Source organism: Gorilla gorilla, chromosome 11 (assembly GCF_029281585.2).
Source record: "Gorilla gorilla gorilla isolate KB3781 chromosome 11, NHGRI_mGorGor1-v2.1_pri, whole genome shotgun sequence".
NCBI classification, from domain to species: domain Eukaryota; kingdom Metazoa; phylum Chordata; class Mammalia; order Primates; family Hominidae; genus Gorilla; species Gorilla gorilla.
This window is the reverse complement of record NC_073235.2, coordinates 136660303-136673992: the sequence shown is the minus strand read 5'-3', so window position 1 is coordinate 136673992 and position 13690 is coordinate 136660303. Positions and strand designations below refer to the sequence as shown.

The window sequence follows — 13690 nt, the reverse complement described above, 5'->3', positions numbered from 1 at the left end:
GCAGGTGCCTGTAGTCCCAGCTACTCAGGAGACTGAGGCAGAAGAATTGCTTGAACCCAGGAGGCAGAGATTGCAGTGAGCTGAGATTCGGCCACTGCACTCTAGCCTTGGTGACAGAGCGAGACTCCATCTCAAAAACAAAAAAAGAAAAACTGCAACTAGTCTGAAATACGGTATCATATAGATCATAAAGCAAGATATTAGAAATAGCAGAGACTCACCCTATAGACAGACACCTTATCTTAAATAAAGGGAGTTAAAAAAATTAACATTGTCAGTGTGTTAAGTATTTTATGGCAATAAGATAGGGAGTAGAGAAAATGGAGATATCTTATGAGGGAAGCCTCAAAATATCCGAGAACTCAAGCAGGCAACTCTCCCAGCACCTACGTGGAGTTCTATGTCCATCTCGTCCCGGCCATTTCTGTCTTCCTTCCGGAAGCCTCTTCGGAAGTTGGCAACCAGTTTCCAGACAAACGTGAGGAGGGCATCATTATAGGAATTCTTGGCGATCTGCAGATTCCGGTACACAAGCGTGCTGAAGTGGTTGGAGAAGAGCTCAGTAAGGACATCGTGGGTGAGAAACTTCCGCAGGTTCAAGCCATTCTCCAGAAAGAGGCGGACAAACTTGGGTCTGTCCTTTATGAGAGCCGTAAACATGACTTCTTGAAGGTCAGCAGACTAAGGAGAAAGAACAGAGACAGTACTAACAATACTACAAAAATATGGTAAGGAAAGCACTAGGCATTTTTCTTCCTCAGTAGCACTGTATTTCCAGCCACAGAGTAATAATATCTTCAACTTCTCTTTCAATCCTGTCTTGAGAATGAAGTTTATCTTTTTTCCATTTTAACACAACAGAGGATTACAGTTCAAACCTCTGAACAGGAGAATGGCATGGTGAAATCTTTGTCATCAGCTAGATGTGAATTTGGATGTGACTTGGCCCCTTGCTAAAATGGAGATAAATACACCCATGTAGAGATAATGTTGGTCAAAAATTTTCCCCAGTATGAGACATAGAGGAAATACTCAATCGGGGGTGGGGGTGTGGGGGTGTGGTAGTAGAGCTGGAACCACCTCTTCGAAGTTGACAGTAGATACCAATTATGACCCAGCCACCAGTGCTCTCTCTACGCTGCACTGTGGGATGTGCTGCCCTTCACAGATGCCCAGGAACCTTCTATTATGGTGACTGCATTCTCAAATACAGGTGTTAAAATAGAATGCATCAAACTATATGCAAACCACATGCCACCAAACCAATGTCTGCTCTTGTTACATACCAATAAGTCACTGGAACACTTGACAATAATACTTGATTGTTATCTATCTCTAGCTCTACATTCTGGGCTTCTGATAAAACTTAGCCCATAGGAATTTATGGAGAATCTTAAGAAAGATCACCAGCATTTTGGGAGGCCAAGATGGGAAAAACACTTGAGGTCAGGAGTTTGAGACCAGCCTGGCCAACAGGGTGAAACCCCATCTCTACTAAAAAAAAAAAAAAAAATTAGTCAGGTGTGGTGGCGCGCACCTGCAGTCCCAGCTACTCGGGAGGCTGAGGCACGAGAATCACTTGAACCCAGGAGGCAGAAGTTGCAGTGAGCCAAGATCACACCACTGCACTCCAGCCTGGGTGACAGAGCAAGACTCCATCTCAAGAAAAGATCATCGATGTTTACTTCAGACACAACCCAGTGGACTACAGGCCACTCCAGCTCTCAGTCATGTTTTGTGTGCCCTCTATAGCATTTCTTACAATTTTATTCCATTGCCAACATTTAAAAATTAGAAAGTTCATCAAAATCTACATTTCCAGCATTAAAATCTCGAGTTAACAGTAAAAGCTGCCAGGCACAGTGGCTCACACCTGTAATCCCAGCACTTTGGGAGGCCGAGGTGGGCAGATCAATTGAGGTCAGGAGTTTGAGATCAGCCTGGCCAACATGGTGAAACCTCATCTCTACATCTCTACTAAAAATAAAAAAGTTAGCCAGGTGTGGTGGCAGGTGCCTCTAATCCCAGCTGCTTGGGAGGCTGAGGCAAGAGAATCGCTTGAACCTGGGAGGCAGAGGTTGCAGTGAGCCAAGATTGCACCTCTGTGCTCCAGCTTGGGTGACAGAGTGAGACTCCATCTCAAAAAAAAAAAAAAAAAAAAAAATGCTGGGAGAGGTGGCTCACACCTGTAATCCCAGCACTTTGGGAGGCTGAAGCGGGTGGATCACCTGAGGTCAGGAGTTTCAGACCAGCCTCGTCAACATGGTAAAACCCCGTCTCTACTAATAACACAAAAATTAGCTGGGCGTGGTGGCGCATGCCTGTAATCCCAGCTACTCCGGAGGCTGAGGCAGGAGAATCGCTTGAACCTGGGAGGCGGAGGTTGCAGTGAGCTGAGATCATGCCATTGCACTCCAGCCTGGACGACAAGAGCAAAACTCTGTCTCCCGCCCCCGCCCCCCACGAAAAGAGTAAAAACCAGCAGCTCCAACAACATCAACATGGGAACCATCAGTGGGAGCCGAGGGGCAGCTGCTTCCCGGAGCCTTGGCTCTCCAACTCCCCACAGTCCCCACCACTCCTCCCTGGGACCCACCGGCCCGCTTACTCTCTTACATTGCGTGCCTGGTCCCTGGTCCAGGTGGATGTCTTCTGCCCACAGCAGCATTAATTAGTTTTGTTCCTGCCTAATGTTGGTCTCATGGGGATCACACACTGCCTAGAGAAGGAGTTGTCAAGGGTCCCTTGAGTCTCCACATTGTGGATGCAGCAGAGCTCAGCAGGGGAAGAGGGGGCTACCTCTGGAAAGATGGCAGCTATGATTTCTCCTCTGTCCTTAAAGGAAGTGTTCCTCATGTCCAGCATTTCCCTTTTCTTTCTAAATCCATTGGCCTTTCCACTGGTCACACACTTGCTAGCATAGGGCAGTGGTTCTCAAACTTTAATCAGAATCATGTAGAGGGCCCGGTAAATGCAGAATGCGGGGAGTCAATACTGGAATTTCTGCAAGTCTGAGGTGGAGGCTGGTGATTTGCAAGGTAACAAGTGCCAAGGTTATTCCCAGGTCGCCACCAGTCCAGGACCCACACCTTGAGAACCACCAGCATATGAGAAGAGGCTTTGCCGTCAGTCACGTCTTTGCTCTCAACCTTGATTCTACCATTTTCCAGCCATGTGACCTGAATTATTGTGTCTCTGAGCCTCAGTTTGCTCTTCTAAGAAATAGATGGTTGTGGGAATGAAATAAGCTAACACAGGTCAAATTCCTCTCAGAGATTCAAGTTCAGACCCGGCCCTCAAAAAACTGTCAGCAACTCCCCCTGCCATGATACCGATGGAGCCCTGATTTAATAACCACAAAGGAAATCATCCATGTTGTGGATTGGTATGACAGGCAAGTAAACACATACAGGGAAACTGCTTGGGCACTGTAAAAGGTCACAGAAATATTATCAGCATTCCAGAGATTTTTATTTTTAAACAAATAATGCTTCATATGTGCCAATGTTCTAAGCACTTTAGAAATATTATCTGATTTAATCATCATAACAGCCCAAGGAGATAAGTACTGCTATTATCGTCATCTCCATTTTCGGATGATCAGTTGGGTACCGGTAAACACTGAACCACTGGCTCTCTCAAAGAAAATAGAAGTCCTAATTTGTAGTGTTTGCTGATTCCTATGGTGTAAATACTCCCATTGTGGCCAAGTTTCAGCTACCACTGTGACATCACTAAATATGGAATCGGGAAGAGATGTGGAGTGGCTCACCATTGTATAGCATCTCCAGCTTCCAGACACAATATACACAATTGGCCTTCAGAGCAAAGGTAATAGTAAATGTAGACAAATAGTTAAAAAATGATATCTTTTGATTATTGATTACCTTTGTAATTCTATATTCCATATTCTACAAAATCTATGTAATTCTAAGTTTGAATAATTTAATTTTTTTGTTTTTTTGTTTTTTGGGTTTTTTTGTGTGTGTTTGTTTGTTTTGAGACAAGATCTGGCTTTGTTGTCCAGGCTGGAGTGCAGTGGTGTGATCTCAGCTCATTGCAACCTCCACCTGCTGGGCTCAAGCCATCCTCCCACCTCAGCCACCTAAGTAGCCTGGACTACGGGTATGTGCCACCACGCCCAGCTAATTTTTTTTTGGGGGGGGGGGGTAGAGGTGGGGTTTTGCCATGTTGTCCAGACTGATCTCAAACTCCTGGACTCAAGCAATCCTCTCGCCTTGGCCTCTCAAAGTGCTGGGATTACAGACATGAGCCACTATGACCAGCCAAATATAACTGATTAATAATGACTGTATTTAACAACCAACTCAGAAAATCTCTAAAAATTTAGCAGTTGGCTCTTGCAAGCCAATACAAGCTGGCTCTAACATGCCACTGGAGGAGGAAACTGAGGCATAGGGAGGTTAAGTAATTTGCCCAAAGTCATGCAGATGGGCTGGCTCCAGAGTCCATTTCCTTAGCCATTGTGCCCTTAACCCTTAACCATCTTTAGCTGAGTTAATAAAATTAAATGTACCATTCACGATGTGCCTAAGTTTATTTGTACCATCTGACCTCACTTAAATAGAACATTTCACACACAGTAATTCATTTATGAATCAATTGACTGGAACTACTTATAGTTCCACTTTCCCTCCACTAATTAAACCCTTGCAATGTGCAGCAGGGTTCATTGTACTGCAAACACCACACACAAGATAATGTTTGCTAAGGGAATGAATAATTTAAAAATTCATAAGCCATTACTTTATTTATGCTGCTCTCATTAAAACTGATCGCATGTTAATATAAATCGAGTCTTAGTCTTTGATTATACAACAATAGGCCTGAAAGTGTTTTCTGACCCTGTCTGCCAAGAATGAAAGTTATGAAATATATGCACCTTCAAATCTATACATACATGTATAAAATTACATATATTATCACGGCCCCCTAATGACTGAAATTAACTTGGAAAAGCTGAAAACAAAGCAGCAGCCTTATAAAACTGAGTGTGATGGTTTATAATAATTTTCATTGAACAAGGCTGCTAGGGCTGACTGCACTTTAGTTGTACACAGGAGGATACTGCTGGAAAATGCAATCCTAAAACACTAATCACATTGAAAAGCGAGAAAATGCAGTCTGCTGGAAAGAAAAAAAACACTTTTTATTGCATGTGCAACTTCCATATTAAAGGTACTCATGTGGCTAGGGGAAGTCCTGAGTTTCTGGCTCTAAGACAGCAGTCACCAATCTTTTTGGCACCAGGGGCCGGTTTCCTGGAAGAGAATTTTACCATCGACCAGGCTGGGGAGATGGTCTTGGGATGATTCAAGAGCATTCCATTTATTGTGCACTTTATTTCTATTATTATTACATTGTAATATATAATTAGATAATTATACTACTCTCCATAATGTAGAACCAGTGGGAACCCCGAGCTTGTTTTCCTGCAACTGGACAGTCTCATCTGGGGGTGATGGGTGGTAGTGACAGATCATCAGATATTAGGTTCTCATAAGGAGTGTGCAACCTAGATCCCTCACATGCGCAGTCCACAACAGGGTTCACGCTCCTATAGGAATCGAATACCGCCACTGATCTGGCTGAAGGCGGAGCTCAGGCAGTAACGTGAGCAATGGGCAGCTGGTGTAAATACAGATGAAGTTTCACTTGCTCGCCCGCTGCTCACTTCCTGCTGTTCCTAACAGGCCGTGGACCGGCACCCCTGCTCTAAGACATTCACTGGGGAGCGTCAGTCAAGTTGTTCTATTTGTCTCTTATGTATCTCACTACGGACGGTTCTCTAACCAGAATTTGGCTAGGCAGGTGGGGGCAGGGAGCAAAAAGAGTGCTGCCATCTGGATTTATAGTTGAGCTACTTTCCATCATCTAGCATATATTTTTCCCATACTTCTGCCCACGCACATCCAGAAGGAGATCTGCATCTCTACACCCAGATGGAGAATCACCCTCACTTTGCGGCTGAAGGCAAGGTGGAGTTGATGTTATTTTATACCATTTATTTTCATTATCTCTTCACAACAAACCCACTAAGTCAATGTTATGATCCCATGCTGCAGACAAGGAAATTAAGCCTCAGCAATCCTGATATTCCAGAACAGAACAATCCTTTAAGAGATTCGGTATTGAAGACCTTGTTGGAAATGGACCAGCCATTGCCCAGACCACTGTCCAGACCCAACACTGGAATAACCCAGGGGAGCTTCGTGCTTACCTCCCATCGGCGATCATTGGTGAAAATCTCATCATTGGCTAAGTCCAGCTGGTTCCACTCCAGCAGAAGCTTCAGCTGCCCATTCCAGTTATCCTTGTCTTGCTCATTGGTGCTGAAGGCTGTAAGAGGGCAGGAAAAGACTCAACTCACTAAAGGCTCAGAAATGAGTGAGAACCATTCAGTGTGGCCAATTATCAGAGCTATTTATCACAGGCGATGCTGAGTATGTTCTCTTACATTCAGACACTCAAACTGTCATTCGCTCTATCTTCACTCGTTCTTAACCATATTCTGTATGTCCCAAAGTTTATAATGGGGATCAACTCAGGCTACGGTAATGTTTTTCCATTGCATATCCTAACAGTGTAATAATGGTATAGTAAAGGTTTTTTCCATAGATTCAGGTTCCATAGTATTATATTTCAAGGCCATATCTGACTTATGTTACATCTAAATCTATGAAACAATAAGCCACCTTACAACAATGTTATTCTTGTCTTTTCCAGAGCTAATATTTTCTGCATCTATGTATCTGTGCAGATATAATTCCATTTTAATAAATACCTTTATAACCAAATGTCTGGCAAGTACAATAAGAATGATTCTAATAAATTGCCAATGCTTTAAAAGCACTTCCAATGTGCCTGGCTCTACTCTAGCTAATTTATCTTTATCAGTCACACAATTCAAGTCTAGACAACCAAGGATCTATTTACTATGGGTAACATCCACTTTACGGAATTCTAAAGCAGCAAAGATCACGAATGAGAATTTTTTAACCTGAGGTTCATTCATAAGCCTCAGGAAATTTGCAAACCCCTGAAATTAAATGCAAAGTTACTTACGTGTGAAGTATGTGTGCATATGTGTACAAATATGTAGAATGCTAGGACAAAGATCCATAGTTTTGCCATATTCTCAAAGGAATCTGAGGCCCAATTAAAAAATTATTTTCAACCACTGTTAGAAATAGCTCTTTGGAGACTACTGTGATTTTGTTTGACTAGTATTTTAATGACATAAAAATTATTATTCTATCAAATACATACAACCAAGGAGATTCACCTCACCAGGGCAAGCGTAGTTATTCTAGCTTCCAATCTAGGATCATCAAAATTAAGTACAAGCTTGCCTTTCAATAAAGCTGTTTTATAAAAGAAATGTAAGTCATGAAAAGCCACAGAAGGCAACACAAAGCTGACACTTCAAAAGGAGCTATTTTTACTCACCTTTGTATAGAGCGTAGGAGATGGCATTGCTCACAATTTCATCCCCAGCTTCTTCCATTTTAATAACTGTTAATAGGTGAGAACATTCGAGAATTTCTTTGAGCTGGTGAAATTAAAGAACAAAGTGTCAGCCAACAGATTTTAGGCATGAGGAGCATAAACTTCTTTCTTTTTGTGAGAGATCTTTTTAAAAAGACCACCTGTAGTGAAGTTCCGGATCAGCTTCTCATTTCTGAATTGTAATGAGTCCTTGACTACAGTTGAGAATAAAGTATTGGTTATACACGTATCAAAAAGCCCCTATCAAAAAGCTGAGAGCCTCATTTGACTAGAGATGTGTGCATCTGTGTGCATGTGCGTGTGTGTGTGTGTGTGTGTGTCACAAAGCTTGGCACATGGCAGATGCTCAGTTATTAAATGACCAAGTAAATAAAGAAGGGACAATAGAAGACCGTAGACATCATCCAAGTGTGCCCATAAAGATTTAAACAATAGAGAATAAAAGCTCAAATGCAAACTAGAAAGAAGGCTTGGAAACTGGAGAAGCAGATAAAGAATTTTCTATATTGTCCTTTGTTATTTTTCTGTAATGTTTAATTTTAAGACGTTTTAAAAAGTAAATAACCCCGTAATTTCAAGGTTACGAGCACTGGCGAGCCCAGCTGGAGCTTGGTGAGAAGGGCCCCTTCTAGCCAAGGGAGCAAGTCTGGTTTCCATTAGACTGAGTTTGAGGCAATGGTGGGTTTCCCTGGCAACGTTTGGAAATAAGGATCTGGAACTGCAGAGGCTCCGCTGGGTGGGAGATGAAGTCTCAGGGTCTGGCTGTTTGAAGGTGGCAAGAAGAGCCCTTGGATTTGGAAATTAGAAGGCGAGCTTTTGAGGCTGCAGCTGCCTGGGAAAGGTGGTGATGGAGGTCTTAGTTCAAAGCACCCAGGTAGGTGATGAGGAAATGAATGAAAACTGCAGGCAAAGACAAACCATGGAGATTTTGAAGGAGAGGGTGGGCGGGGATGATAGCATGAAGGAAAGGCCCTCTTCATCTGTCTGCAGGCTTTGTTCAGACTGAAGAATAGGGGTCCAGCTAGGACTGACAGGCGGGGAGGAGGGGTGAAGGTCCCAAAATTCTACGGCACAAGTGGAGGTGGGCAGTACCAAGGGGTTATTTTTATTTTCCTTTGAAATAAAAAGGAAGAAGAAGGAAATGAATATGGATAGCAAGTAAACTGATGGACCCCAGAGACGGCCACAGGGGCCTCCTAGCTGGGACTCCATCCTGCATACTCCTGCCTCCTCCATCCTCTGCCCCACTGCTGCCAGAGTGAGCTGTCCTGAACACAACTTCCATCTCGTTTTTTCCCTGCTTGAAACCTTTTAATGATATCCCATTACACTTGAACAAGACCAAATGGGGCTCAGGGAGCCTCCTGGGCTGGGCCCTCACAAGTTCTTGAGCTCCCACTCACCATTTCCACCCTCAAGGCTGTCTTTCACTCCTCAGGCGTGCCTCCCACCTCAGGACCTTTGCATATGCTGTTCCCACCACCACCACAACCCCAGCCCCCACCTCGTTAACTCTCTGCATCCTTCAGATCTTGGCTCCCACATCACTTCCTCCGGGAAGCCTTCCAGAAAGCCCCACACCAGGCCAGGCTCCCTCGGCACCTGCCTTTTTGTATCCATGTTACCTTTCTTCCAAACACCCATTTCAACTTGCAATTACACAATGCACTGTACTGTCATCACTCAACATAAACCTTTTTTCAAATTCTGTTTTGTCTAAGAGGACACAGACTGTTTCTGTCGTGTACGCAATTCTTTCTGAAGTGCCTATTTCAGAACCCAGCACGCAGTATGTGCTCAACAAATATCTACTGAATAAATTAATAAATGAGAGTTAAAGATGAATACACGAATGAATGATATCTAGATTGGTTGATAGACTGGAAGACTATGGAGAGTCAAGTTCTTGAGAAGTTGAGGAATAGGCATGGGGGAATAACCATGACGGCTTTTAGGAGAGGAAGGTGTGAGCCCAGTGGGAGAGGTATAATGCATCGCTTAGAGTGGTCAAGAAACTGGGAGTCCAGGTTTTGGGGCTGCTTGTCCACATAGTCAGCGAGGTCACCCAGGACTGCCCTGGAAGGTTGTCTAATTAATATTTGCCTGAATGTATACATTCATTAATTAATAATCCCACTCTTGAGCTTGGTCTTTTGGGAAATCTGTACCAACTGCAAAACCCTGTATGAGTGCCTAATTAAAATTCCAGACTAATTTTTATTATTGATGTATGTTTTCTGATTGACGTGATTGTAATTATAATATATCATTAGCATATTCAGTATGAATATGAATTAGCTATGAATTGCAGAAAGGATAATATAATCAAAGAAGGTAGAATGTGCCTTTTAGCCTATTTCAGATGAGTTGCCTGTAACAGTTTTCATGAAGCAGAAATCAAAATCCCTTATAAAGGGTGTGGTAGCCCTTCAGATGGCCTCTATTCGTTGGACATGGCCTGGTCAAGACCTGACAAGCCAACTTGTACAAGGAGTAAGAGGAAAGTCACTGAAGTGGACCTGGGGCCATCTTTGGTGGATAAATTAAGAGTCATCCGTTTCTTCCTCTATGGGGATCCCTGAACTGACCACTGAATTTATTCCATCCATCACAGGAAATGACGTTGAGAGTGGCAATCAATATGCAATCAATATGCAGTGTCTTACTTTGATATGTATACGTTGGAAAAGGCCTGCTTATATGCTTTATTTGATTGTTTGTTTTTGTTTTTTTGCTGAGATGGGATCTCACTATGTCACCCAGACTAGAGTGCAATGGCCCCATCGCAGCTCACTACAGCCTCAAACTCCCTGGCTCAAGTGATTCTCCCACCTCAACCTACCAAGTCGCTGGTACTAGTGCTATAGTCATATGTCAGCATGCCTGGGTAATTTTTGTTTGTTTGTTTGTTTGTAGGGACGGGGTCTCACTACATTGTCCAGGCAGGTCTTGAACTCCTGGCCTCAAGCGATCTTCCTGCCTTGGCCTCCCAAAGGGTTGGGATTACAGACAGGAGTCATTGCACCCAGCCCTGTTTATATGTTCAGAACTGACTCGAAGTAGTTAGGTATGAATGTTTAGAGAATCAAATATGTGTAAGCACTTTGGAAAGGGAGTGCTGCTTTTCCCAACCAACAGAATTCCATGGGGAGGAGCCTCATCAGAATTAGCCACCTGGTCAATCTCCACTCTTTCACTTAGCCCTACTCAGGGTTGGGGAGCAATATTGGCCTTGCCCAGCCAGCCGTCTCCTTCTCCTCTCACTGGGCTTTGCACCTTGCAAAGCACTAGTGCCCTGGTCTGCAGCTGCCACGTCTAGCCCAGCAGGGAGGTCAGCAGGTGCCCAGCGCTGCCTGCGTCAGGGTGGGCTCATCTGTTTTATTCTGAGACTTAGCATATGCAGTCCCAGTGTTCTGCACCTCAAGCCACCTCTTTCAACTTTGCCTTCATCATCAGTAAGGCTGATATGTTTATCTCTTTTTGTCAGATTCTTGTGTCTCTCTCTCTCCTGGACTTGAATAAGATATTACAACATCCCAGTAAGAACATTCATATAAAACCATCAGTTTTCCCTTTTTTAGTAAACTCTGAAAAATGCAATATCTCAAGTACAAATATCATACACTTGGTGAGTCACGTATCTTACTGAACTTCAGTTTCCAGCAAGACACCTGTTGAGCCTCAAAGGCACGGAGAAAATACCGAACACGTGCAGCTGCTGGTGGAGTTGGGCGTTTAAGGCATTCTCCCTTCTCACAAACTTGTCTTATTTTCTCAGCCCTCAGACATGGTCCCGACAACTTACCCATTTGATCCAACTCTCAGTCTCCTCCTCAGGCAGCCGGGACACCGTGCGGGGTAAAAAGCGCACCAGCTTCTCCTTGACGGCAGAAGATGTCAGGGCATCCTCCACCTCCACCAGGCTAGCGATCACATCAGCGATCTGGCCCGAGCCTTCCACCACCACACAAGGAATTTTATTTTTGATGGAGGTATTGATGGCCTGGAGGAAGGAGACAGAGTCAGACAGATCAGAGACCTTGGTCCACAGAACCCAGCTCTGGACTAAGGTTCTGAGCCAAGCTGGAGAAAACACACGGACACATCCCTACACGTTTTCCTTTGGGGCTTTTATTTTAAATCAGAAGCAAATCAAATATTGTCAATTGCTTTGTGAATTAGAAATGTAATCTGCTTTATGAAATCTTGTCCCCACAACAAATTCCATAATAAGAACACATATGACTAGCTTAAGTTTTCTACAGATAAGTGCTTTAAAACATCCCTGTACACAAAATCGATCATTCCAAGTACTGACATAATAGATTTGAGTGACACGTATTAAGACTGTATTCAGCATTATTGTTGATAGCTTATCTGAAACAGGTTAGTAGTAACCAACACTCATACTTTTGAGGTATGAAAATAACTTTAAAACAGCAGCCACATGTTTTATGTGATGTTTACTCACATATTTCCCTCCTCAAATAATTTCCCCTGCCCCTGTTATTAAAAAAGAATAAAAATATATTTTCTTCCTGGATAAACACCTAGCACACTTTTATGACCTTTGTAACAACTGCAGAGGACAGCAGAGGGGGATCATATTTTAAGGATTTTAATCACTGGACAGCAAGATATAGTGATCTACCTGGAGGTACAAAAGAAATTGAAAAGCACTTGTTTTTAGGTCTGAGTGCTTTCCTTAGAGAAGACATCACCCAGGAAGCCAGATGTGTGGTGCCATGATTGAAGCCCACAGAGGGTGAGAGTCACAGAGCAGGCCGGGATCCCTCTGTGTGCCTCAAGTGTCTGCACCACAGGTGGTCGTGGGTGTGTTGATGGGGAGTTAAACCAGGAAGGGATGCAGAGGCACCAGCTGGGTATTTTCTTTTCTTTTTCTTTCTTTTTTTTCTTGAGACAAAGTCTTGCTCTGCCTCCCAGGCTGGAGTGCAATGGCGCAATCTCGGCTCACTGCAACCTCCGGCTTCTGGGTTCAGCGATTCTCCTGCCTTAGCCTCCTGAATAGTTGGGATTACAGGCACCTGCCACTGCGCCCAGCTAATTTTTGTATTTTTTAGTAGAGACAGGGTTTTGCCATGTTGGCCAGGCTGGTCTCGAACTCCTGACCTCAGGTGATCCACCCTCCTTGGCCTCCCAAAGTGCAGGGATTGCAGGCGTGAGCCAGTGCGCCTGGCCCTGGCTGGGTATTTTCTCCTAGTTCACCTCACCTCTCCTACCCCCACTACTGTGGGTTGTTAATTGGCTGAGTAGACGGCAGTGGAAAATGCCATAGAAATGCAGTTCCCTAGACCAGCAGCCCCTCTCCAGTCTCCCCCTACACCCTAGGCCAAGAAATCTTCATTCCAAACCTAATATTTGATCTGGTAAGATAATAAATGTAACCATATTTCAATGACTTTTTCTCCACCCCTCTTCCTCTTTGATGTGGCTGCTTTTGTAGATTTGAGCCATTTATGCTGGAGCTTGCAATTTTTTGAATTTTTGGCAATCACCTTGGTGATGACCTGGAGCAGTAGGATATAAATAACTCCCACATGCTTAGTGTTTCAATAATGGAACACTAGGCATAAAAAGGTTTTAATACACTGACAATCACACACTGAAAAAAAATCTCTATTTTAATGTTTCCCTGAAGATTTTTATTTAACCATGATCTCAATTGTAAATTTCATAGCGGGTACTCAATAAATATCTGTTGAATGGATGAAGAAAACAGCCATTGTTACATAAAAGAATAATGAGAAGTACTAGATGATGATTCCAGATAACTTTGCCAGCACTTACTTTTAGCTCCAGGTATCTTTAACCTATTCCCTGTCTTAGAGGTAAAATAGGATGGGTAAAAGGAGGAATATGCAAATCATTGCAGAAATTCATGAAAAAGATGAGTTAAAAATGACTTTCTTGTAATGTGCTATTCCTACAAAAATGAGCTCTTGAAAATTGTTTACAATACTAACTAAAATGTAGTCACACTAACTTTTTTTAAACTACCTATGGGGTACTATGCTTATTACCTGGGTGATAAAATAATCTGTATGCAAAACCCCTGTGACATACAATTTACCTATACATAAAACCTACACATATACCCCTGACCGTAAAAGTTAAAAACAAATAAATAAATAAAAGGTTT

The 13690-nt window shown here is 43.2% G+C and overlaps 1 protein-coding gene across 1 annotated transcript in view; it reads right to left on the bottom strand.

The window, feature by feature from the left end:
• TRPM8 (transient receptor potential cation channel subfamily M member 8) overlaps window positions 1–13690 on the bottom strand; it is a 92857-nt gene that overhangs the window by 58080 nt on the left and 21087 nt on the right. Inside the window, exons 6-9 of the mRNA XM_055379835.2 lie at window positions 11336–11533; window positions 7471–7573; window positions 6242–6360; window positions 391–681 (exon numbers count right to left, since the gene is read on the bottom strand). Coding sequence (XP_055235810.2) covers window positions 391–681; window positions 6242–6360; window positions 7471–7573; window positions 11336–11533 — 711 coding nt within the window. The remainder of the gene's footprint in view (window positions 1–390; window positions 682–6241; window positions 6361–7470; window positions 7574–11335; window positions 11534–13690) is intronic.